This window comes from Lytechinus variegatus, chromosome 2 (genome assembly GCF_018143015.1).
Source record: "Lytechinus variegatus isolate NC3 chromosome 2, Lvar_3.0, whole genome shotgun sequence".
In the NCBI taxonomy this organism is placed as follows: Eukaryota; Metazoa; Echinodermata; class Echinoidea; order Temnopleuroida; family Toxopneustidae; genus Lytechinus; species Lytechinus variegatus.
In genome coordinates, this window is record NC_054741.1 from 63,408,490 (window position 1) to 63,436,071 (window position 27,582).

The window sequence follows — 27,582 nt, forward strand, 5'->3', positions numbered from 1 at the left end:
ACCAATGTCAATTCTTTCAGGGATATACTTTAAGGACATCTGGTACATGTAGCATTTATGCATGAGAACTAAATTGTAGTCAAGTGAGTGACCTTGGAGGAAATGAATCATGAAGGCTTACCTTTTCTTGGTCCCACTCCCCTGATCGGGGTGTAGTGTACAGGCTGAGGAAGTGGTATTCCAAGGATGGGCTGATTGAGCTGCTGACTATAGGCCTGACCAGGTATAACCTGGGGGGCTGGACTAGGTTGAGATGGTGGTCGTGGAGGGGTAGGTGTCTTTTGAGGTTGCATCCTCTGCTGTAAAGAATTTTTTTTTTTTTTTATTGTATATGCATGCTTCTCACGATATAATAAGACTTCAATGAAAAAAAATTAACCTTAAATATGTGACACAAGAGTTAAAGTGGACCCAAATTATTCCTATTCACTGTAACATGAATACAAAAATTAAGGCATTGCTTTAGAACCAATCCAAAAATGTTCACAAAATTATTAGAGAAAATAAGACACTGCTTTAGTATATACCTACTGTCCCAGCAAGAAACATCTGTCACCAAATCCTCACACATTTTCAACCACAGAGTGAGGAGACGGATCATGTAACATGATTGAAACAAAGTGCATTGATTACATTTACATTAGTCTGTCATAAACCTGGGTGGACAACATCTAAAATTCTACCAAAATTCCCCATAAAAGTTGATATTGTTTTATCTAAATTACTTACTGGAACAAATGGTTTGGCAAGTGGGTTGAATTCCTTTGCATTTGGATTTAGCGTTGACTTCTTGACCCTGTAGTTTACATTAAGACAAGAATGATACAATGCATTACCTTTGCGCAATAACAATGACTTTATGATAACATCACTAATCTCTATCATACATGTCTTTCATATTCTATATAGAATTTAATAATTTAGAGGAAAACAATATTTAGGTAGATCTTGTACTGAAGATTTCTTTTGAATTAAATGAAATAGACCTGTACCAGCCCAAGGTGCAGATTGATGCTCCAAACATGAACCTGATAGAATATTATACAACTCCCAAGAATGTTCTGTAATCTGATTGGTCCAAATGGGATCACATGATATTCAGCAAATTGCACTATGGCATCCAAAATGCACTATCCTGCAATCTGACATCAGAGTGCAGAATAGTGCAAGGTCAGGAATCATCTAGAATTAAGATCAAACATAGCATTCAAGGCAACTCGGTAACATGGGGGAGGGGGGTGGTTGCATAAAACGAACAATGCATGCATTATTGTGCAGAGAGGACCTAAATAACGAACTCCGTGCTCAACTCCGTGCTCAAGGATATACTGCACTCGGTCCTGCGGACCTCGGTGCGGTATATCCATTGGCTCTTCTCGCACATTATTTGGCTCTGCATGCACGCGCTTACGTGCATTATTTGTATAATAATGAGTCTAATATGCGCATGTGAATCAGAACCCCCCCCCCCCCCCGCTTCACCAAAAACCCTCACTTATCTATTTTTTAATATAGGTAAACATCAGAGATCTTAGTTGGAAGACTCAAAAGAGGTAGATGACCAAAAGCAACATTTACGATCAGACTTCATCAAGGATCAGACTTCATCAAGGACCACACATAAAGGAAGCAACTACACTTACACATCTCCTGCATCTTTTTTCTCATCTCCCGTCAAGGTTGGAGTTGTGACTTTTTCAGGCGTCTGCATGGTAGACGTTGCAGTAGCAGCCACTGTTGACGACGTGATAGGTGTTTGTGTTGTTGCTACAACAGGAGGAACTGAGGAACTGGAAGGAGCAGACGTTGCCGGCTCACTAACTGGTCCTCCTGGTGATGGTATTGATGGTTGCAAGGGTTGTGCTGCAGCAGCAGGAACAGCAGGCTTGCCTTGTTGTTGTTGTTGTTGCTGTTGTTCTTGAGGTGGCTGGGTTGGTGTGCTCGGTGTGGCGGCCCCCTGAGTAGCAGTTGCTGCATGTGGTGATGCCGGTTGAGAGAAAGCTTGTGCTGTGGCTGCTCCCGCCTTGTCCTTATCTTGTAACTGTTGGGGAAAAGTAGAGTCAGGGGCCCGTTTCATAAAGGACTTGCAACTGTTGTAAATTTGCCATAATGGCAACTACCATGGCAACAAGGCTCAGGAGCCAATCAGAATCAATGTTTCCATTGTACTTGCCATAATGGCAAAGTTACAACAGTTGCAAGTCCTATATGAAACGGGACCCACCTCGTGCCTTTATTTATCAAATTCACCAATTAGTTATTAAGCAGTTGTCTCAGAACATGCTACTAAACCATTTCTAGGCTTGCTGCATAAGAAATTAATCACCTTAAAACTTAGTTAGGTATATCACTGCTAGTGCAGCAAAACCTTCCATATAAAAAAAAGTTTAAAGTTAAGAAATGTGGATGAAAATGGCTTTCATATATCTATCTTTGAGCTCCATTTAACATACCGATGTTTGAGATTACATAATGTGAGAAAGCTAAAATAGTATAAGTGTTCTACACAAAAGCAATTGTTTCATTGCAATACGAAAATGGATGGTGCTATACCAAGGTCACACGTGATCTGTTGCAATCTTGCATATCAGAATGATTGACTAGTGATTGTCTCATGATCAGCAATCGGTAATACCATTATTGATTGATTACTCACCATGAAATTATCTCCAAACTCTTTTAAATTTTCTATAGTTTGCTCTGCAACAGAAGAAAAGAGTAACAGGAGAACATAAAAAGACATTAAAAACAATTCTACTCCCATTAGGCTGTTAACCAGGGAGATTATTTGCAATTACATAAGAAGTCATAAATGATTCCGACCCTAACATTGTCTTATCCTTTCTTAATTCCTTATCAGAACAAAACTCCCATATGGATTTAAGGAGTTAAATTTGAGTGTGATTTGTTTATTGGATCTATTGCATTACTGCTAGTGACCAGAGTAAAATTTTAGGCGCATCTTGACGCTAGATGGACTGTGACTGAAACATGTATTTTACATGATGCTAAGTTTATACACAAAATATTGTAGAGGGGGACAAAGAGAACATTATGGCCCAAATTCAAAAAGCTTGTTTTTTAAACCATCGTTTAGACCCATGGTTTATGCTGTCTTGCTGTATAAATTACACTTATTTACTGAGTATATTTTTTAAAAAATGTCCAGTGCTGATGCGTGCTTTTGTCACAGTGGGCAAATTGTTGCCTGTTGCAGTGGTTATCCTAACTATTTTTCATGAGCCCACTGCTTTGAATTAATGACTCTACTCTTCAAACAAAGGACTCATGAACAATATAACATACTTGACCATGGCAACACTAAATAGGCGTCAAGTTGGAGCACTCTGACAAAAGCATGCATCAGCTTTGGAATTTTTAACATACATGTTAAATAAGCGTAATTTATACCGGAAATCTGCAAAAACCATGGGTTCAACCGATGGTTCTAAAGACCACCTTTGTGAATTCGGGCCGGTAGGTTTATTGCATTATATATCGGTATTCGAATATATTTTCTAAAGACATAACTTAGCACTACTGCATACACAACTCCTGTTAACAAACACACATTAAACACTGCAAACAGGTCTTACTATGATTTTCTGCTGATGCACCAAGGTGTTGTTTTTTTTGCGGATTTTGCTTTATTTATAAACATTTCAGAAAAATTTTGTACATGACGGGAGGGGATTGTGTTTCCATGACATGCAGTAAATTCTATGTTCTTCCCAGATTCTGAGATTTTTTTCTTCTTACTCTGTATCACAAAAAAAGTCTGGTGACTTTGAGAGAGGCACTCACTTTTACTTGAATCATTAGCGGCCCTTGGACTCCTGTCCATGGTTGGAATAATCCTGGGAGCCTGAGTTACATCTGATGCCTTCTTATCTACATCTTGAGGACCAGCCCCTGATTTTTCAACTGAAATCACAAGAGAAGAATGGGTATATATATATGTATATACTGGTTAATGTTCTTAGTTTATGATCAATTGGTCTAATCGCTGTTTGGTCTACACTGCACTTACTCTTATTCCGATTTAGTCTTATTCTCATATAGTCCAGTGCCATGTTGGTCTCATTTTCACTTTGTCTTGTTTACCCTGTCACATGAAAATTTACATTTAATCTCACAATATACAGACCATGTGGATAATTAGACAAAATTGTATAGCTTGGGTAAATAGCAATCAAACCAAATGGCAAGTAGACAATCAGATTTTTAAGATTTAACAAAATGTTTGAAAATTATGAAATAGTCTCATCCTTTTCTCCAAAATAAGAATTTATATCCCAAACAATAGACAGTAGTCAGTTACGCTATAGACCATTAAAAAGGGATGACTTTCTGGTGGCTCTGAACCCATTGAATGCTTTATGCTGTAATTCCCATGAGCTTTAAACAGAGAAAACCACTTCCAGTAGGCATTAGGTTAATCAACACACAATCTAAATCTGAATTAGCAAGTAAGCAGACCTGCCAACCTCTAGGAATGAAAGATTGTATTCTGTGATTAAAAAAAGTGTATTTTTCCCAAAAAAAAATGTATTTCATAATAAAATGTGTGGCTCACTCCCTCATCGCGTCGCTCAAGCTGCAAGCAAGCTAAAAAGCGCCAAATAGAAAAATAAAAAAATTAAAACGTACTGCCGTATTTTGGTAGCAAAAATGTACTATATATGCCAAAAACGTACTGGTTGGCAGGTCTGAGTAAGTCTTTCATTCAAGAAGTCACTTACTATTAGATGGTTTATCAGCCGCAGCGGCCGGTATCGATGACGACGATGCTGGGGCTGGAACATTAGATTGCACTGGTGAGCGAATGATAGGATTGCCCATGTCAGGGGCAGTCCGTCTCCCACTGGAGGGTAACCTTTGAGGGAGGGGTGGCTGCGACACAGGTGACCTGAACTCGTCGAAATAAAGATAGAAAAAAGAATTATCAAAATGATTGCTTATACAGCGTGTCCCAGTAAAGGGAAAACTAGGATTTTTTCCAGCATAGGTAAATGATTAATGACATCTTATTTACATCAATATGATTGCTCATATTTCTTCTTTATTTTGAAACCTAAGAGATGGAAAGGTCACCCATAGATGAGCAAGGTAACTAAATATACCTCTTACTAAAATAAATACTACCGGTTGTTAACATGGCCTGGTAAGTTGATGCTTCAAGCTGCTACAAGCAACTAAACCCAGTACCAGTAATACAAAGTTTGGTCAATGACCATATGCTGTGTCTTATCATTGCATTGATCACTTCGTTCAATCAAGCATTAATTCAAATATAGTATAGAATGGGTAAGAAAATCCCTGCAATCTGACTGGTTGAGAGCTATGTATGAATTATTACTGGGCTGCATGAACGATACCGATAATCGATATTATCGATAATGATATCCATTGCAAACAAGCTATCGTGCAACAAGGTAATTGTGATGTAAACTGACAGGCTTATCTACGTCAAAATTTTGATTTCGCAAATTGGGCCTGATCAAATAAAAGGATAAGATGTAAAAGGATCTGTAATTTGTACAAATAATTTTTTGATTTTATGCTGGTGAAATGCCAGCTTTATCCTATCTATTGCTGCCCTGGGAATCAGTGCACAGGCTTAAACAAGCTATACACTGCACTGCAGGCTCAAGCAGCCGGCAGCAGTAGGCCCTGGCCCCGGCGTGGGCCAGGCATACATACACAAAGCTACTGGTGGCCTGAGGCTTGCTCGTACTAGGGACCTAGGGTCTAATACGCTGGCTACATTAGCCTATCCAAATATGGTATATGCTAACATATTATCAAGTTAGGCATATATACTCATGTAGTCCAGGATTACAAAGGATCTGCATTACATTTCAGAATTTTCATGCTCTAGTAAAAATTTCATGCACCCGGTAAAAAAAAATTATGCTTCCAGTAAATTTTATCATGCATCTGGTAAATTGAATTTACCAGACGCATGAAATTATCATGCATCCGGTAAATCATTAATTTTTGTGGTTTATTCCAATCAAAATTCTCCATTCGACAAAACAGATGATGCATGGGTTTCTTTCGTGGGTCAGTGGACCTGTGTGCACGTAGTAACTTTGGCATCACGGTCTCAACCGATTCGGCTGCACCTCTTAAACCATACCAAAGTTACCTCATGCACACAGTTCTTACTGACCCATTCTAACCCATGCATCATTTGTATACTATCAATCTCAAAGCTCTGTGTTACTGGGTCTTATTCTGCACGTACCTTGGATTAGCAGCCATATGAGATTGTTGAGGTGATTGCTGCATCTGCATGGGCATCTGCTGGTTCCTAGCAGCTGGGTGTCCATGAGGAGGTGTTTGCACCCTCTGCTGTGGGGAGGGGAGGTTGTGGGGAGACGTCTGGTACGATTGCTGGTGTGGGGGATGCATGTGGGGGGACTGCGCCCTGTTGCGGCCAGCCGCACTGTGCAGGGGCAGTACAGGAGGTGGGGTGGCCCGTTGGTGATTCCGATGATGGTGACCAGGGGGTCCCCCGCTGCTGTTTGACGATGGGCCATCTTGCTTGTTCCTCAAAGCTGGAGGCACATACCTGCTGAAAGGAAATAAGATCGAGAATAATGTTACTTCATACACACTACCATCTAAATATTTACTTTGTCTTTCAGAGTCTTAAGGGTAATAATCTATTTTGTTTGGCTGAGCTGATGTTTCAAAACTGTATTTAAACTGAAATACTGCAAAACAGACATTGTCCACCTCTCCAAAATGAGTATTTTCTTTAATTTGTCCTTAAAAATATAATCCTAGCCATGAATGTTGCCAAATTACAGAATTGATCCTAGCATATATGAAAGAATCACGAGGAAAGGATAAAATCGAACCATACTTAAACTTCCTTGGTCAACCCTGATGCATTACTGACAACATAGCTACACTAGGGACTTTACAAAGCCAAACAGGGGCTTACCCTACAACAATTTTTTTTCTTCTGCACTGTAAAAATCAATCAAGCATGCACACCCAAACCAATAGTAACAAAATATAAAATGCACTCACAATAAATAATCCAAACATAACACTGGGTTGCTGTGACAATGTCTGTTCACAGAACCAAGTTTATTTTGTATGAATTTTGTCATGAAAATCAAGAGCATGGATTACGGTATCATTCTTGCATGCACATATATATTCCTGAAGGTTGATTTTGTCATAGTTCTCATAATACTAACCTATTATGGCCCTCATTACTGGAAGCACTAACAGGAGAAGAGGAAGAACTATGACCAGACTGTGGAGGGTTCATTGGACGTACTACTGCACTGAACCTGTCTTCTTCTGTAGTCTCCAATTCCTTACCGATTCGAACCATGTAATCACTAGAACCCTCAATCTTCTTGGCCAGTTGATTAGCCCTTATAACCTTCCTCTGATAATCGTCCGTGTCTTTCATTTCTAATGGAGTTCTACACAATAAAATTCATATGACCAAACAAAAAACATAAAGAGCAAATAGGCTTAAGCAACTATCTATATTGTACAGATCACTCTAATTCTTTTCCCTTCACACTTGTCTCTAATTGAAATGTGTTCTAAAACAACCGATCCTAATTACCACGTTGCCTTTGAATGTTTTTCATGGCTTCTACTTAAAATGCAATATAAAATTAATATCGTTAATCATGCTTTCAACAAAGTCCCTATTCACTCATCCTGGTGTGCAGAAGTGATATTGTCCTTGTTTAGTGGGATGTCATTTCATAGACACATTTCTCATAAAACCAGTTTAATGAAGCAAAGCGATCTTCAAAACTTTTCTGAACAAACGAACGCTCCTCAAATTGGCAACAAAATAATGAAAATCAATCGATAACTTCAGTTGCACTTAATTCTGCAGCGATCTGTGCGTGCATGTACGGTACAGTATACAAAATGCGCATCCAACGAGCGTCGGCGCTAGCTAGGGCCCTGCACTGATTTTCTTTTGCATTCTTTATCAATTTAATGTGCTGCTAAGCTGAGTAAACTTTTAATTTGCACCAATTTTTGTGGATTGATACTTCAAACTTCTCAGGTAAGCTTTCAAACCGTGACTTGGGCTATAAGACCCCTTTTCGATATGTTGATGCGGGTCAGTGCTGACATGAAAACATAACTCGCTCTCACAGTGTTTACGTGTACACAACCGAAAAACAGGCCATGTACACGTGCATCAAAAATGGACTTTCAAAACGGGCCTAGTCTTATTTCTTGGTGTTGTAACTTGTGGATGACATTAAATTAGAAATATCTTTTGTGGGATGAGATAAAAACAGTTATTACTGAGTCATTTATCCAAATCGTATGAAGAATAAAAGCGGGATGCAAGAAGGTGAAGGAAGAGGGGATACTGCTGGTTAAGTTACAAGTGATTAAACAAATCACTGGAAATTGTTAGGAGACATCCAAAATTGTCCTGGAAATGAGACTGACCTTACCATAACCTTAATCAAAATTTGAAAAACAACGAAATTTGTAATGAAAGGAAGAAGCATTTCAATAATGATAATAAACTGATGGAAATTGAAATGACAGACAACCTAAAAATATATTCAAGTTGTTAATAAATTAATGTGCAGCTTCAAGAAAAGCATTATGAAACAGCCCCAAATGGGTAATTTTCAGGGTAAGTCAGACTGTACTTGAAAAAAACAAAAGGAATGGAAGTTGAACTTACGTGTACTCGCCAAGGTTGCTATCATAGGATGATTTGACACCCATTTGTTCATTCCTTCTAAACATGTCTTCTGCACTCCAGCCATTAGCCTGAGATCAAAAGTATACACATACCGTAAGTAACGGTGTATTAACCGCACCCGTGTATTAACCGCACCCCCAACTTTGGACTAAAAAAATAAAAAATAAAAAATTCCTCTCACATTTACATGCATATTTGAGGTACGAAGAAACAAAATCTCAGTTTTTAAGATTTCAAAGTATCCAAGAGATTACCGATATGCGTAAATCTGCTGTTCTTGATCAATTCAATCTACGAATGTTAGAAAGAACGGTCCCGACAATATTGGCAACTTACACACTCACTCACCTCACAGTCACAGTGTACACACACAGCACTGCTATTACATTGCAAACTACGATATAGTACATGTACCAGTCATGCCAGTACATCTTATCAAATTATAATCTGTGTCTTTCCCGGCCCAGCGTAGGAGGAAGAAACATTCACATTTCTTGCATCACAACCTCACAATCACTTCTCAGAAATTTGATGTCTTAGCATTAATTTTGGATACAGGATTACAGGAAGGTTCGAGAAACAAAGAAATTGACATTTTTTCCTTTTGTTTTTTACGGCTTTGTGCCGTCTCTCTCGTGCGTGGTTTACATGGTATCTTATGAAAAGCAAACAGGAAGGAAAAAAAACAAGCTGGCGCGAAACGGGACGACTTTGAATAGCGCCAGCTTAAGTCGCACTATAACCACATTACAACGCAATCTCTAAGCTCACTCAACTCTTGCTCAGCAGTGACAAAATATTACCGAGTATGCTTGGCGTCTCTTTTAAACTAGCCAGGGAACTTCACTACTTTGAATCGAGAATAAAGTTAAAATTAGTGTCATGAAGGTGGGTGCGTTTGTTATGGACAACATTTAATAATGTAATAATCGCTTTCCATTACCCGCGGCTCATACCCCTCTAAACGACATTGCCTGGACGGCTACGCCCGGCCACCCGATGTGTTGTGAACTGGCAGACATCGAACATGTACGGGAGGGGTTACGGCGGGCTGGCTCAGACCCGTCACCGTGTATAAACCGCACCCCCGACTTTTGCTTCTATCCCGCCGAGAAAAAGGTGCGGTTAATACACCGTTACTTACGGTAATCATGATCATTAGAAAACACTCAAGTTAGAAATCATCTATTGTGTATTTATATAGGGCCTAGTCATGTCAGGAAATTTTTCTTCCAATATTTTGACAATGTTTTACTTGTCAGAATCCATAATAACTTTACTTGAAGACATGAAAACAATAAAAAGATATGGGGTTCTTTGCATGTTCTCAACACTCATAAGTCCTTTTATATAAATTCAAAATAATGGAAATTTGGGAGCATGATAAGCAAGTTCCACCTCCCCCCCCCCCCCCCCCCCCGTTCTCTCCTGTCTAAATTCAGTACTGTGTACTTCTACTGCAAAAGGAGGCCACTATGTTATTGCACTATTATAAATACAAGGCAAAAGCGATTTTGTGTCTCGCCCACTTATGAAAATAACCAGAAACATCGTGATTTGCGAGGGCACGCAACAGAATTGTCACAAGAGCCTTGCACATAAACTTTAATGTTGACCTGAAAATGAACTTTGTCCTTACCATGTGACCTTCCACTGCACCAAAACATGCAGGTCGCCTAAATACATCTACAATCCAAGTTTGGTTGAAAAGCGACTTACGGTTGCGAAGTTAGGTGTCATAAGAGAGTCTTGAATGTAAACTTTAACGTTGACCTGAAAATGACCTTTGACCTTACCATGTGACCTCTGACTGCAGCATAAGATGCAGGTCCCCCAAGTCCATCTACCATCCACGTTTGGTTGAAAAGCGACTTACGGTGGTGAAATTATGTGTTATTAAATTTGTGACAGACGGACGACGGACTACATTTGGATCCCTAAGTCTCGCCTTCACCTCTGGTGGGCGAGACAATAAATCCTATTGATGACATTTCATAAAGGCATTAAGTTGAAGAAAGTAATGTTGCTTTCAGAAGAAGTACAGCCATTTTTTTTTAATCCTCAAGCCTGCATCGATTTTCTAAGGGCAGCGTAGGAGGGATATCCAGACATGAACTATATGAAGAATAAGGTACCTATTAGTATAGGGATGGGGGTAGTAGGGTCATGTTCAATAAGACAATAATGATAATATTGATGTTTAAGTCTCAAAAGGTTATTGGATGCCAAACTCACACTTCCTGATGAAAGGGGGTCCTCTCCCAGACTTAGATCTCCTAGATTAGCATCAGATTCAAATGCCTCAAGCTCCCGTTCTGAAACCTGTCCATTCTGCTTCCTTGATGATATCTCCCCATCAGTCTGGAAAGCATCAGCTGGATGAGAACAAATTATTTGAGGGTGAAAGGGAAAGTCAAGCGATACTTTATAATGGACTCTGAATACAAGTTCATTTGCTAATTGACTCCTGGGCATGTAATTGTAGGAATGACACAGTGTCACCCTCTTCGAATTTAGGTCTGACTACCCTTACAAAATATTGCAGAACTTCAGAATAACAATTATGATCTCAAATTTGACTTTGTAAATGTAGATACTTAAAGAATTTGAGGGCGGGGTGTTGAATAATTCGAGGTTCTGAGGGGTGGCCTCTATAAGCTATGTCCTTGCTGTATCACCTATCAAAATACCATAGCCTAGTAAGGGTTAACCCTAAATAGACTGGGCTATTTCGATGCCTAAGACGACTAAGGATTTATGCGTAAAATCAAAAGTTTGCATTTATTAACTAAATAGTGCCCCTGAAATGCTAATTTAACTTTCAGATTCTTATTTGCATCTGATCAAATTTACTATTAAAAATTTCAAGTTCACAATTATTTTCTTTTTTATGTATTTTGTTGTTTTATGAATTTCTTTGTTTTTCAACTTGATTTTTTCCCAAAAGGAAATTGTCAGGGACATAATTTTGACAATAAAACAGATCATATTAATTGATTTTTAATCAGTAAAAGGAAAAATAATGATACATATACACAAATTTTGGCTAAAGCACCATTTGCAATGGTTTTGTAGACAAATTCACGTTTTTGAGCAATTTGGGGTCTGCATGCACTTACAAAATGTTGCGTTATTTTGGGACTGCATATCAGCAGGTCCAAATTTTGGTCTCAAAAGTTGCATGAGACTTGAAAGTAAAAAGTAGTATTAACTAATAATATATAGCATTTATGAGGCGCTGATTATCTAGTTGCCTATTCAATGCCGCACTATATATTACCCCGGGCTTTAGCTCCAGCTGCTACAGGCACTTGGTGCATTCAACAGGGAATTAATCCTGCTAGGTAGCCATTCACCTCACCTGGGTTGAGTGCAGCAAAATGTGGGCAATTTCTTGCTGAAGGAAAACACGCCTTGGCTTGGATTTGAATCAACATCCCTCTGATTGAAAGATGAGATTCGTAAACCTAAGACCACTACGCCTCCACAAATACCGTTGCAGAAAAGACCAGTCTACCAACAGATATCAACTTCACATTCTTGCTAGTTACAAGTGGATTATGTGATCGTTGAAACCATAAAAATAATAGGTGGAAAATGTGAGTCAGAACAAAAGAACCCACCTCCTTTACTTGCATATTCCATGTCGACATCTTTAATGTTGATGCACACAATGCTTGCGGACTTGAACAGCATTTTATCGGTAACTAAATCGGGAGTTGGTACCACTGAGTTATCGCTAGAATCAATAGGATGGGCTAGGCGCAGCTCAACTTCACCCTGAAAGAAATACATGTATGGTGGTCAGAAGAAAATGCTGAAGAAACTTGCTGAATTAAGAAAAAATTTTATAATGTAGGTCTACTCCTCACTATTCTTCATGAACTGACCTCATCATCATCATATTGTGATCATCATGCATTTGTATACATGTCTGTTTACTCTTATTGTCAAGATTTATGATTTCAAATTTTCACAAACTTTCCCCACTTTCTTTTTCTTACGTTATTACACGAAATCATCGTTTCATTCGTTCATAAATGTGTCAATGAAGTGTCTCCATTATGATGAAATATGTTGCAGCAAGTAATGATTAATGCACTTTATCACTTGTAACTCAATTTTTTTAGTTCTTGGTAGAAAAAATTGAATAAACCTAATTCATATTATAAAATACAAAAGAACAAGTTGGGATATGACATCAGTCCATCTAATGAATATTCATGAAGACATGCCTAGAACTGTTTCACCAGAATAGTACAAAATCTCTAAAATTCTATAACTTTGTTATCTCATTTTGATCAAATTTTCAGCATTTCACTCGGTGAATTTTACTTATTGGGATAAATATATCTTCAACCCGGAGCATCCCTTTACTTGATAACAGTGGATATTCAAGATTAGGGGAGCATTTCATATGTTCAGTGATAATCACCGAATATTTTGCTCATAGCTAATCAGATGCAAGGATTTTGCTCGCTTAGAACAAACATGCAGTGAAATTCATGAACTGTTTAATGAAATGCTTGGACCAAGATCTTAAACTCACCATCGGGGAGACTGTAGTCAGGATTCCCTCAAACTTTTTACCACTCTTGACCTGAAGCTCTGCTGTACAGCCCTGAAACAGGAAAAGAAAAAGCACAAAAGGAAAAGAGAAAAAGGAAAAGAGAAAAAAAAGAAAACTGTGTAAAGGCAATGAAAATTAATACTTTCTATTGACAGCAGCAGACCAAGAATCAGAAGAAACTTTGAAATTAATTGGACAATTCATTTTGGTATTGAATATGACAAGTAATGCAACCCTACATGTAATTGACAGTTGAAAAATTAACAGGACCAAAATTACAAAGTATAATTTCCAATGTTTAAATATCTTAACATACCTTTTTCATAATTAGGAATATACACTGCAGAGCTGCCAACCTGAACATGAACATTTCAGTATTTTCAAGGCTGGAAATCAGTATTTTAGTGAGGAAATTAGTATTTTCACAGGAATACCATAGGACAACACACAAACTGAAACTTAAGAAATCAGTATTTTGCAAGAAACAATCAGTATTCTTCTCTATTTTCAGTACTAAATACGGAAAATCAGTACTACTTGGCAGCTCTGACACTGCATATAAAGGGTGTGTGGCATGCTAGATTTCTCTGGCAAAGAGGTCCACACAATTCATGTACATGTAGGTGCACTTTGTTGACAAAGAAGAGGGAGTGGGGAAGATTTTGAAAAACATGTTCATTGTCCTTAGCTATCCTATCATCTCCAAAAAAGGAAAAGAAATACAAACCTACTGTAACATAAATTTTAACCTTGTAAACAAATTTCTCTACTGAAAAACGATACAGGCTTTAAAAGAACATGAACATTGCTTCTCACTAACCTATTATCTTTATAAAAATCACACAGATACAAACCTACATGCAGCATATCTCTTTGCCTTGTTAACAAAAGTGTCAATTGATAAATAATATAATACAGGCTTTGAAGAGTGTGTACATTGCTTCTAGTTGGCCTATCACTAAAAAAATTACATACAAACCTACATAACACTAAAACCATGTAAACAAATGTGTCTACAGATAAATGATTCTTGGGAGCATTTCATGAAAGGACTTGTCGGACGTTTTATCCGACAAGTCCCATTTTATCCGACAGTTACTATAGTAACAGTGCCTCTTAGCCAATCAGAATCAAGGAAAGATGTCAGATCTGACAACTTGTCAGACAAAAATGTTGATGAAACGTTCCCCTGGGGAGCGTTTCATGAAAGGACTTGTCGGACGTTTTATCAGACAAATCCTGTTTTATCCAACAGTTACCATAGTAACAGTGCCTCTAAGCCAATCAGAATGAAGGAAAGATGTCAGATCTGACATCTTGTCGGACATAATTGTTGATGAAACGCTCCCCGGGCCATTCACGTTATAAAATCTCTTTGTCAAGTTTGGAATAGGACATTTTTTGGAATACATTGCACCAAAATGCATACCTGTTTAAAACCCTTGTACTAAAAAAACTACTATGTACTTACTTTTGCCACACTGGCCACATGGACAAAGTGTTGGTTGGCATATAAACCTTGCAGACTCTGAGAGAAAACAAATAAAAAAAAATAAGAAGTAATATTCAAACTACAAATTTGATGTGTACAAAGGATACAGATGGCCCCGCTTAACGCGATTAGACATTCATTCAATATGATTTTAACTTACTATAGTGCAGAAATCAACATGCATATATATATATATATATATATATATATATATATATATATATAAACAAATTTAGACTTTTGACCTAAAGGCTCACCCTTTCCATAATAATCTCTGACAGAAGATATGACAGTCAGGTCATTTGATGTGACCTAACTGTATTTTGGTGTCATCTACCCAGACACCAAACATTTTTAATATCTGGTGAATATTTCCAAAGTTATCATGCGGAAACCAACTCGCATATAAGCTGTAACCTTTAAACTTTGACCTGCGGATTCCAAATTTGAACTTAGCCTGTATTTTGGTGTCATCTACATGTATATACATACCAAAATTTTTAAAATCTGTTGAATATTTCATAAGTGATCATGCGGAAACCAACTGGCATATTCAAAAAAGCTGTCACCTTTGACCTTTGGACTCTGAATTCGAACTAAGCCTGTATTTTGGTACTATCTACCTACACACCCAAATAATTTTAAATCTGCTGAATATTTCTTAACCCTATCAAGGCTGGGGGGGGGGCCTCGGAGGCCCCCCTCAACGAATCTTGCGCAACTTTTGAGACCAATTTTGCGTCACCCGGGTAAGTGGTTTTGAAATTACGCAACATTATGTAAGTGCATGTCAGACCGAAAATTGCTCAAAAACGTGATTTCGTGTACAAAGCCAATGCAAATTGTGTTTTCAACCAAAATTCATAAATGTATGATTATTTTTAGTTTTTCTAGTCTAAATGTATTCATTTTATGCTTTTTATGATCACAGAAGAGTCCCAAACAAATTTCATTGAAAAAACAATGAAAAACAAAAGGTCAAAAAAACAAAGAAATACATAAGAAATTGCAAAAAATATAATACATAAGAAAATGATTTGATATCACAATTTTTTTATGTACACTTGCTAAGGACACCACAAAGAGTTTCTATACCAAGAATTAGATGGAGCTTTATTTAGGGAGTAAGAGGGAAAAGTATGATTTCGCATACTAATTACGCATAAATTAGCATAATCACTTAATAGCGATTCGCATGAAATAAATTACTATACAATCTTGTAGATTATGCCCCAGGCAACCCGTGTGCCAATTTTCGGCGCGATCGCGCGGTCGACGGCCGAGAATTAAGGGGGGGCCTGGGAGGCCCCCCCCCGGCCATAGGAACTCCCAAAATACCCCGGCCTAGATAGGGTTAAGTAAACATGCAAAACCCAACTTGCATATTTAATGAGCTGTGACATTTGACCTTTGATCTGCAGACTCCGAATTCAAACTTAGCCTGTATGTTGGTGTCATCTACCTACACACAAAAAATCATAAAAATCCACAGACGGACAGGGGCAACGCTAAAAAAAAAGGAACGCCCCCAGCAGTCATTAGCATTAAACAATGCTAAATACAGTAAGCAGCATAGTTGACTATGTGACATTGTAATATCAAACGTACCGGTACTCTGTTTTTGTTTCATATATAGCAGTGAACATACAATTTGAAGACCAATCTATAAGTCACAGATTTTTTTGTTGACTGGCCTGAATGGGCCATATACACATATCAGCATTTAAAGTTTTGGTGCCCCTTTCAATTTTTCAAAACCATACCACTGCCTTTGCCTTTGATTCCTGGTTAAATGGCCTGAATAGCCCTTACATCAGCCTTGAAAATTTTGGAACCCCTTTAAATTTTGCTGAGAGGGTATTTTCCTCTATTTTCAGGGGCATTGCTTCTGTGTTTGAGTATTGAGACTCAAAGAAGTCCCATGAAAACTCTTATTATATTGGCCATCCAAGTCCCACATATTGTAATTTTATAATCACTTAGCCAACCAAAGCCTAACTCATAATTCAGCTGAAGTCCCATAAAAACTCTATCATAATGGTCATCCAAGTCCCACATATTGTCATTTTATAATCACTTAGCCAACGAAAGCCTAACTCATAATTCAGCTGGCCAAGTGTAGATATGCCCTAAACATTTGGTTACTGCTCTGACTGTATGGAGTTTGTATCTAGGAGCTGCAACACACTGAAGGCACAGACAACTAATGTTGCACAACACTGGCTATTCAATAATAATTAATAATAATTGGCATTTATATAGCACTTTATCAATCTACGACTGTTCAAAGCGCTTCACAATTATTATTACCCGGTCACTGGATTCATAGCATTTCATGCAGCCTGTTAGGCGCTTACTTGCTAAACCAACCACAATGATAGTTATTTCCTACCGGTACCCATTTAGCACCTGGGTGAGAGTGGCAATGTGTGGATTGACGCCTTGCCAAAGGGCGCTAGGCCATGGTGGGATTGGAACACACGACCCTCTGATTACAAGGCGAGAGTCAGAACCACTACACCACGGCGCTACCAGCTGTAAAAAAAGTGGTGTTCTCATCAATAAACTTTTCTTTAAAAAGTCAAACAATCTTGGTTTGATTCATAAAATCATTTTATAACCTGAATTTCATGCCAACAAATATCACTTACATGTACACTTGATAATCTTCAGATGCATGTGCAATTTTTATTATATCTGACATTATATATGGGTCATTCCATGGGGTTGGGGCAAAAATTGTGACATCAGGGTCAAAAAATAGAAATGTAATAAATGAAATGTTTTATTTCTTATATGTTTCATGGGACAATCCTTCAACTAAATCCACTTACAGGCATTTCATACCACCCTGCATATTGGAGTAAACTGAGAAATAAGATTTGACAAAATACCACCGTTACATGGACATCATTTATCATCCTTACTAAGACTATGCTCTCCCACTGTCAAAATAAAGGGGTTGATCTCCATTACTCTTGATAAATATTTTGCTAACAACATTGTTAGTCATTTTATTCCACACTTTTCAACATGGCATATATATTTTGAAAGATTTAGCATCAATATATGGAACTTGATGCTCTGTGTGTATACCAGTGCCATGTTCTGTGTCGTTCTTTTTTCTCACCAGTCTAGAAAATTGAATTTATGATGGCATGTAGAACTAAATAGTTGAGAGAAGTCATGCCTCAACAGAATGGAATATTCTCTTTGGAAAAAATAAACTACTCTTTCTGGCATAACCTTCTATTTTTGGTGTTACCACCGTTACATGGACATCATGTCTCAGTAACAGAGGTATACTTAGAAGCAATGTTAAGTTAATGTCCATTAATGGCCATTACACACCAAATTCCACTTCATGCCTTAGAATATTTGCACAAGATCAATTGATTACACTAAAGAAAAACATTTTGCATGTCAAATTCTTTGCAAATAAAAGCAAATTAAATTAGAGTTTAAACAAGGAAAAATGTACAAAATTATTAACAAATTATATTTAAAATCATACTACGATAATCCTCAAGTTTCCACTTCCGTCTACCTCTGGAAACATTTACGTTTCTGCCTAAATGGAAAAAACAAAACAGTGCTATCTTATGATCTCCAATTCTTTTTACTTTAAAATAACTCCTTCAAGATATTACTTTCAAATGTACATACCACCGTTACATGGACATCATGTCTCAGTAACAGAGGTATACTTTGAAGCATTGCTAAGTTAAGGTCCATTAATGGCCATTAAACACCAAATTCCACTTCATGCCTTAGAATATTTGCACAAGATCAATTGATTATACTAAAAAACATTTTTCATGTCAAATTCTTTGCAAATAAAAGCAATTTAAATTAGAGTTTAAACAAGGAAAAATGTACAAAATTATTGATAAATTTATATTTAAAATAATACTAAGGTAATCCTCAAGGTTCCACTTCCGTCTATCTCTGGAAACAAATGTTTCTGTCTAAAGCGGAAAAAAACAAAAGAGTGCTAGCTTATGATCTCCAAATCTTTATTACTTTAAAATATCTCCTTCACGGTATTACTTTCAAATGTACATACCTCCGTTACATGGACATCATGTCCTTGTAATGATCATATTGAATAGTATTACATGTACTTGCCATTCTTTTAGTATCAACACACTAATGCGAGTTAACTCATCTTACTCAAGTGTAGAAATACAACATCTACAGGCAAGCTTCTAAAATGCATCAATGAACAGGTAAAATGTTTTTTTTTTATTCATACATGTACACGATTATAATTTTGATACCTTTGATACAATACTCGGGTGAAAAAGATGTAGGGAAAAGGTACTAGTTTAGTTCTTCTAAGCTACATGTATGGTTTTTCAAGACAAAACAACACAAAGTTGGCATGCAATTCATGGACAATGCATTAATACCTTACACATATAACTTGTTCAATTTGTTTACTCTACATGTAACTTATTTTACCTCAGTTACATGGTAATGTAGTTCTAAGTGACATTAATTAAAATATAATCATGTCATCACTGGAATAAATGCATTGGATAAAACAGTAAGTTCCAGCATGCCAAAAGGACAATTGTAAAGTACTTAGTGGACAAATTGAATAAAAAAACTTACACCTGTTGTTTGAACATAGAGTTGTGAACAAGAAAGTAAAATGTATTATTTCTACTAAGCTATTCTAATAAATGTTCAAGAATAACACTGCAAACTACAATCTTTTCCTTTGGTTAAAAACTCTATGGTAAACTTCTTACTGGCAAATGCAAAAAAAAGTATTACACTGTACACTAAACCTGACAATAAGAAATAACATGCAATATTTCTCTCTGCATTCAGGTTACAAGTTTATGAACTTCAAGATGATCGGTGACCCAATGACAACTGTGTGGAAGAGGACTCTGTCAATGTCACAAAATAGATAGAGGTAGAATTGTGCCTCGCCATCAGGCCAGGAGTACAGGTCACCAGATTGACACTTCATGTACTGAAGATATACATTTTTACCTTCAACAGAGGCTACCTGTAGTTATTTGAGAAAAATAGTATTTGGAAGTTTGACTATTTTTTTACACAATTCAAATTATTACATTTTAATCAACAAAACTTGCTGGATTGTTTCCACGATATTTTATATTATTATATGAAATCATTTACTCATGTACATGTCTTGACATTTTCTCATTAAAGTAAGGGGGGTGGATTACTAGGGCAATGACAAGGAATCTGATCTGTTCTTGCAAAATACACCCTCACTTTGTATTTTTTTCATAGCAATTAGAATTCATCATTTCCTAGTTCATAAATTAAATATAAAGTTGTTTTATACAAGGTTTTTGTATTTGCTTTCTTGTGTTCTACTTTGTTTTCACAATACAATTACTTGCCCATTACCGGTACCTTTTCATAAATTATCTTTACTTTAATTTTGTTTCTCAATGGATGAATTTAATCTAATTTTATTCTGCATTATAATCAAGGGTGGTTATCTCGACAATTCCATTTAGTTTTGTATGACCATCCTATTTAATTTTCAACTATGAAGTTAAATTGTTCAAGCAATTACATAATATATTTATGTTTTATTGGAATTAAATGAATTAATGGAATTCAAATCTGCAATTTACCTTCTGATACAGCAAATAAACTCTTGTGAAACAAACTCGATTGTGTCACTTTTTCTTTTCTTCGCTTGTACATGTTTTTAAAATGTCGTTATATTGCAATAAAAAAGTCACATTGAAAACAATCACAAAGGCTTTTGCTTTCTGATAAAACAAATACCCACCCCCTCTCCTAACAATTGAATAAATATAAATTAAAATACGGTTGAAAAAAAATCCTTAACAACTGAATATATAGAAATAAAAATATACAATTGAAAAAATGGAGAAAGAACTGAGGGAAAAAGAATGAGTGCTGAAAAGTATACCAACATTCAACAAGATGAAAAGTTTTGGGAAGGTTAAGCCTATAGCTAAGAATTACTAGTAATTGAATTATTCCCATGCTTCATCATACACAAAGGCCATCTACTATGTGTAGGGGGGGTAGTAACAGAAAAATTATTTTGCCCCTCCCCCCTCCTTTCGGGCTGGGATCAGCTGACGAGCAAAAAAAAAAAAAAAAAAAATTTTTTTTTTTTTGGGGGGGGGGGGTCTGCCTCCCCCGTGGCGCCGCCACTGGTTCTAAATTCTCATTTTTTTTGCAAATTCAAATTTGATCATCAGGTCTTTAATACCCATATTACCTAGAATCAGTAGGAGCCAATTTAAACAAGGAGAAAATTTGTACCAAATTTGAGATGTCACCGTCATGATCATCAGTGAAAGAGCTGTTTCTGAGTATCCATTGGCCTATTGAATCAACATATTTTTGTGTAAAAAAATCAACTAAATTACGATTGAATCATGTCAGCTACCATTCAAAACATGTTTGCACGGAATCACAGTAATAAAAGCATTATTTTCTTTGGAACCATTCAGCAAATCTGGAACAAACACGGCAATGTCTCAATCACATATTTCACTTACACGAGAAGCTACATGTGGGACCGAAGTGAAAGATGATGGAAAATTAGCGAGATTTTTCAAACTTAAAAACACTTTCTGCATGGTAATACAGTTCCATATTTTAAAGATATGGTTTAACTAGTTTCAAAATACGAGTATCGGGATAAATCTCCGTACTTACGTCGCTTTGAAAGGGAAAACATCGTGGATATCCAATCCACCGTTACACAGACATTGCAGGAATATTCCCAATTGCAATGCTTCAAAACACCCGCTATCATAGCTGTTCATGTGCATGGTGATTTCGGCTAACAACCCGTCCGTCTGATACAACGACGGTCTCTTCTCCGGTGTCTCCTTCTTACATACGCGATGAAATGTGATCCACCGTTACAAATTTGGCCCGGACATCGCCCAAAACATCGGCGACTCTCGATTAATTTAGATGACATTACCATAGGTTTTCAAAGCTAATCTTTTGATTAACAGTTGCTTACTTCCTGCCCTTTATTTCTGACACATAATTTTGGAAAAAATGATTTCTGATTTTTAGATATAAACCACATTACCGCCGTTACAGAAAAAATAAACGAGGACATCGCATGTAACGGTGGTATGCCGATTTGTAGGAATGATTTATGATATGAAGTCTCTTTTCATTTGCTATCCCATTACTATTTTGTTATTAAACAAATGTTGCTTTATCAATTATGGCCATTTGAATTTGACTAAGTCTATCTTTTGATTAGATATCTTCAACTGAAAATGACCATTTTGGATGTCACACTTGGTACCCCAAAAAAGAGTCTGGACATCATCATTTAAAGTCTCACCATCAATAATACTTGCAGTTCAACATTTTTATTTCTGCATCAAGTAATTGCTTACATAACTGCCTTCCAACAAAACCACATTGCAACATCAAAACACCAAACACATTTTCAGGATAAAGCTAACAATTCATAAGGAACACAAAAAAGTGCTGTTGCCCCAACCCCGTGGAATGACCCATATACAGTAAATACTTCCATGTCATGATTTTGTTAACAGTCTTTATGGCACACCTTACAAATGTAGAACATGTTCAAAATAAAATTGAACTGCACACATCCAAAGATTATTAATTTTCTAGGGCAGATTGATGTATTGCTTAATACAATGCCAGTACGCCACACAGGTATGTCATAAAATTGAAGTTTCATCTTACCTTTAGAGATGTGGTAGGAGGGGAAGCATTCTGTGGAACAGAATTCCTGGCAGACCCCCGATTTGCCCTAAGTATGCAAACAGTAGGGGAAAAAATGTTATCATAAAACATGTGTATTCCATCAGCTGGACCCGACAATAGTGAATTTTGACAATGAGAACAAGAAACCTGAATAAACATACTATAGAAATTACTCCAAACTCTCAACGAAATACGAATACTACATGTAACTGGCCACAAAACACAATCACATTTAGCTACAATCATGGCAATCCACAGATTCCGATAGCACTTAACTCCATCACTTGATCATATCGAAAAAAATAAGCGCAGCTCAGCGAACGAAAGAACACAGAAGGCATGCAACATGGCCGTAAATTGCTGCCCTCTCAGTTCACTGATGTTACACTTACAGCACGATCCCCGTACTACTCAAATCCAAAATGGCGGTTAGGGAAAAGTCATCGACTGTTCAAAATGATGTCCAAATGTCCTAAAATTATCAATAAAATTTCATTCAACCCTAAAATATCACTAATAATGTGAAAGGTGAGGACATATTCATGTTAACTGTGTTTCTTAAAATATTTTGTGTGCTCGTATAGATCCAATGAAAGTGGATTCTAAGACTAAAGCATTTAGTACAGTGGCAGATACAAATTTTGACCAGCACGAGTATTGTGACATCGCTGAGTAATGCATCTTGATTTTCAATATAAACGCAATTGTCACTTTTTATGTACACAAAATCTATGGGGGAACAGAATTTCCTTTTCATTTTTCTTAGGAAAACCATCTTTGTAAATAGAAATCACGTAAATGCTTGTGATTTTATTTATTTCTACACCTACATACGCTTAATGCTTATGAAATTCTAACAAATTGGTTAATAAAAAGGTGAAAAATTGAAGGTCTCTTACCAGACTGATCTCATGTAGATCCCTCGATCCGTTTGTCAACAAAGCAAATACAATACATGTAGGTCTGACCCTTGAACTGCAGTGTTATGACGTACCTTCAATTAGCGATGTTACAAAATGCCGTATTGAAGAACAATTTATAGATTATTATTTAACAAATACTAAAATTTAATACATGATTATGAATAATCAATATAGATAAATATTATCATTTGACAAATACTTAAGCAAAGTACATGATTATGAATAATTATTACAATTATTCATAATCACTTATTAAATTTTAGTTTTTGTTAAATAATAATTTTAATCTATAAATCGTTCTTCAAAACGGTATTTTGTAACATCGCTAATCGAAGGTAAGTCATAACTAAGCGGTTCAAGGATTAGACCTATTGTATTTGCTTTGTTGACAAACGGATCGAGGGATCTACACAAGATCAGTCTGGTAAGAAACCTTCAATTTTTCACCTTTTCATTCACATTTTTTTTTAACCTTCACACGCATTAGGTGTATGAAGGTGTAATATAATAATAAATAAAATCACAAACATTTACGTGAAATCTATCTTTGTTTAGATGCACTTGTTCACTGCTACCATCTGGCCTGTGGAGAATCTACAGGTAGGACTATGGTATGCCAATGTTGTATAGAGCACACACTTATAAAATCATTAAAATACATGTATAGGACGCGGTTCAAGGCTTTATGATGAAGAAGTATATACCCGGTATGTCAAAATATTTAAAAATATCATCATGGTCTTTCATGGAGTCCTCAAGGCTAAGCGATGTTTTGACTGACCGCGATTGCAATGTGCGCAGTCAACCAAACTGTCGTATCGCTGAGCACTGCATTGACTTTGCATGTGAAAAGCGATACGTTTTGACTGTCCACGCGCATTGAAATCGCGGTCAAGGTTGTTGTATTCCTTATCATGCTTATGGCGCTCAAACCGAAATTACAACTTAAAGACATGACAAGCACTTAAGTAAAAGACAAGCACAGAGTTCTTTTACGTTATTTTCTAATCCTTGGTTTAAATTTGTGTAAAAATAACGATCGTCGATACCATTACCAATTGTCAAGCAATTCTCTTGGTGACGTCTTTCAAATCATGTATTTTTCTTGATTTCTAGCAATGAAAATGCAAGTCTGGGGAACTCAGTGTCAAAATTATTGTAAACTTCGCAGTCGATTTACTCTGAAATGGGTTAGCACCGTCGTATGATGTGCAGTGTGATGATTCGACGGTACCGTACGGATGACCGCCGACGATGTCTTGTCTGTCAGTAATACCGCCGCCATCGATACATACAAGATGTAGCATGCACACTTTTCAATAGCAAAAAATGAGTCTGAGATGCCACAACCAAACGTCTGTTTACAAACAATCGGCCATGATAAAACATGAGTTCCAGATAAAAACATACAAATTACTAGTATTCATCTCCTTGCATAATTCACAAAGATCACTACTGTTATACTATTTCATCATCAAATCACAACATAATCACGATTTTCAACATTTTACTGACCTGCCGGTGTTACTACTGTTCGTTTTCACGACTCGGTCGCGGTCACGGATAGATCGCCTGTTATTCATTATGATACCGGTGTGAATCTAGCGCACGTACGCGGCTAAAATCTTTCGAAAGAAGGTAGAATTCCGAAGAAATCAACAAAATCAGTCCCTCATATCGATAATTTTCCGATTGGTCAGGTGATACTGTTTACAATCAAACAATAATATTTCCAATAGGATACAAATTCGAGGTACAATATCGAAAAATGTCCTGATTTTCAGGTTCCACTGCGTGAGAAAGTTACTACGGCAGCTGGCGCACTAATTTTGTAAAGTTGATTGAGTGGAAACAAGTGTAAAAGGAAACGTTAAAAATCCTTTTTAAGGAATTGAATGCCTTGCATATATATTTGATAGCCATTGATCATCACTTAGAATTGATTTCGTTTGAAATGAGATTCATAAAATACAGAACGATCGATATGAATAAGAACTATATTTCATAGCGCACTTTTTACTATCATTGTAGTGCGATACGCCTCGGCGCGCAGTCAGACATATCGAACGGGGTTACCATGACCTATTTTGGAACTGGATCTTTTAATTTTAAAAATTATTATTTTACACTGCTTTTCCCATAATTACATGTATGCCCTTTATCTTGACAGCCATATGAACGAGATGGGTTTTAATGCTTTCCCCAAAATTGTAATTGATCCAAAACTGTATTGTTATAAGTGGCAAATCATTCCATGAAGCTGACACAGTAAAAGTTCTATTACAGTGTAAGGGCCAAGGCAGGGGCGTAACAGGGGTCGGTGGCCAGGGGGGGAAGAGACAAAAAATTCCCGGTCATGAAAAGGATTTTGATGAATGTGCCCGAGCATTAGGGCGAAGCTCAATGCGTGATAAATACAAAAAAGAGGAGGCACATCATGGTGTGCCTGGCAAAAATGTTGTATAAGAGTAAAAAATTATTTAGAATTTAGTAAATCAAGGAAATATGGTATTGCACTTTTTCTAAAACGATCTATTTTGCATTTTATCTGAGCAAAGTTTGGAACACCTCTTAATGAGATTGAGACATTTTTCCTTTTAGGTAGCCAGTTATTACAGTGAGGCTTTTTTTAACCAGATTTAGTAAACTCCATACACATTTCTTATTTCTTTCAAGACATTCTAATCCACATTTTGTTAGTGCATTTTCATAGTCTATAAAATCTGAGCCAAGAATTATTTTGCAAACTCTTTTTTGTATTTTTCCTTTACCTGTTTAGCAGTTAAGTGCTCCATTGAAAACCGGTACACAATACTCTTTTGGACGAATATATCCAATGTAAATTTGAATAAGGTCTGACATAGGGAGTTTATATTGTTTGACAAGTCTGAACAACTACATTTTTTGTTACACCTTTTTATAATATCTGAAATTTGTTAATCCCATTTTATGTTTGACTGAATATAAACATCAAGGCCTGTATTCTGAAGTCAGGTTTAAAGTTGTGTTTTAAGTATGGGAAGCCAAAAGTATCTTTTTTTTTATTAAGTCGTACGTTTCTTATGTTTACTGTGCTCTTTCTTGATTCATCGATGGTGAAGACAATAATCTATATATACTTCCTAGACAATTATGAATGATTTGAGAGCCAAATGAGCTGAAATATAATATCTCTACTGTTAGCGATTTATGTAACAATTGGTTATCCATTAAACCACAACTTTAAACCTGAGTTTAAGTTAAACCCGACTTCAGAATACCGGCCCAAGTATTTTAACAGTTTCTGAATATTGCAGAAAAGTGTCACCAATATGCAATAGATTAGGTAATGGTTGATTTTTAGACAAAGTAACTCTGAGTACATTGCATTTATTCGGATTTAGTTTCATACGATGACCAGGTAACGAGTGCATTTAAATGACATTGTAATACAGAAGGAGTTTGTATTGAACGATTCTCAACTATATAGTAAGATCGTCAACATATTTAAAATGCCGTAAAGATTCATTCTGACATGCATCATTAAACATGATCAAAAATAATATCGGGCCTTATTTCGTGCCTTGAGGTACTCCAGCATGATTTGTAATATACGAAGACACTACGCCCTGATATTACGGATTATGAACGATTTTCTAAAAAAAACTAACTATCTTACGTTAAATTCAATTTATTTTCGAATCAGAATATTATGGTCAAGTCTATCGAAGGCTTTGGAAAGTCTGTGCAAACTATAGTGGATATTGATTTAGATTTTTCACAGTTGTCCAATACACAATGCAATAATTTTATCAAATAATGGGTAGTTGATAGTGTCTGTTTCCGTATTGATGAATGTCAATATATTTAGAAATATCTTCCAATAGCCATTTTGTAATGAATTATTCTGCAATTCTAGCGAATTGACATGTAAGAGATATAGGTCGAAGTTCTTTAATATTCGGTGGTTGTGATTTGGGAATGGGAACAACCTAACTTCTCTTCCACTGCCAAGGTACTAACCCTTGTTGAAATGATGTAATAACCCAGAAGGAAAAACCAGTTAGACCAGTATAATTTTAACTGGTAACTCTGGAAATTGGAACATCGGTTTACTGGTCTAACTGGTCATACTGGTCCAGTTAGAAATAAACTG

The 27,582-nt window shown here is 36.5% G+C and overlaps 1 protein-coding gene and 2 long non-coding RNA genes across 6 annotated transcripts in view; 1 reads left to right on the plus strand and 2 right to left on the minus strand.

Annotated features, from left to right (window-relative positions):
• LOC121408602 (ataxin-2-like) overlaps window positions 1–25,283 on the minus strand; it is a 32,519-nt gene extending 7,236 nt beyond the window's left edge. For 2 of the 4 annotated variants that reach the window (XM_041600127.1, XM_041600125.1), the window contains exons 1-15: window positions 24,963–25,283; window positions 22,504–22,570; window positions 14,764–14,820; window positions 13,272–13,343; window positions 12,346–12,502; window positions 10,958–11,097; window positions 8,702–8,790; window positions 7,218–7,451; window positions 6,251–6,580; window positions 4,743–4,909; window positions 3,805–3,924; window positions 2,657–2,700; window positions 1,644–2,041; window positions 730–796; window positions 122–299 (exon numbers count right to left, since the gene is read on the minus strand). In XM_041600127.1, the coding sequence (XP_041456061.1) occupies window positions 122–299; window positions 730–796; window positions 1,644–2,041; window positions 2,657–2,700; window positions 3,805–3,924; window positions 4,743–4,909; window positions 6,251–6,580; window positions 7,218–7,451; window positions 8,702–8,790; window positions 10,958–11,097; window positions 12,346–12,502; window positions 13,272–13,343; window positions 14,764–14,820; window positions 22,504–22,570; window positions 24,963–25,030 (2,188 nt within the window). In that variant the 5' untranslated portion in view covers window positions 25,031–25,283. The remainder of the gene's footprint in view (window positions 1–121; window positions 300–729; window positions 797–1,643; window positions 2,042–2,656; window positions 2,701–3,804; window positions 3,925–4,742; window positions 4,910–6,250; window positions 6,581–7,217; window positions 7,452–8,701; window positions 8,791–10,957; window positions 11,098–12,345; window positions 12,503–13,271; window positions 13,344–14,763; window positions 14,821–22,503; window positions 22,571–24,962) is intronic. The other 2 variants (XM_041600128.1, XM_041600129.1) reach the window with 2 other exon arrangements.
• On the plus strand, window positions 17,487–19,802 carry LOC121408604. The gene is made up of 2 exons (XR_005969064.1): window positions 17,487–19,013; window positions 19,624–19,802. It is a non-coding gene; the product is annotated as an uncharacterized LOC121408604 (long non-coding RNA).
• On the minus strand, window positions 17,920–22,311 carry LOC121408603. The gene is made up of 2 exons (XR_005969063.1): window positions 21,478–22,311; window positions 17,920–19,807 (listed from the first exon to the last, which is right to left on the minus strand). It is a non-coding gene; the product is annotated as an uncharacterized LOC121408603 (long non-coding RNA).
• Window positions 25,284–27,582: the final 2,299 nt, after the last annotated feature.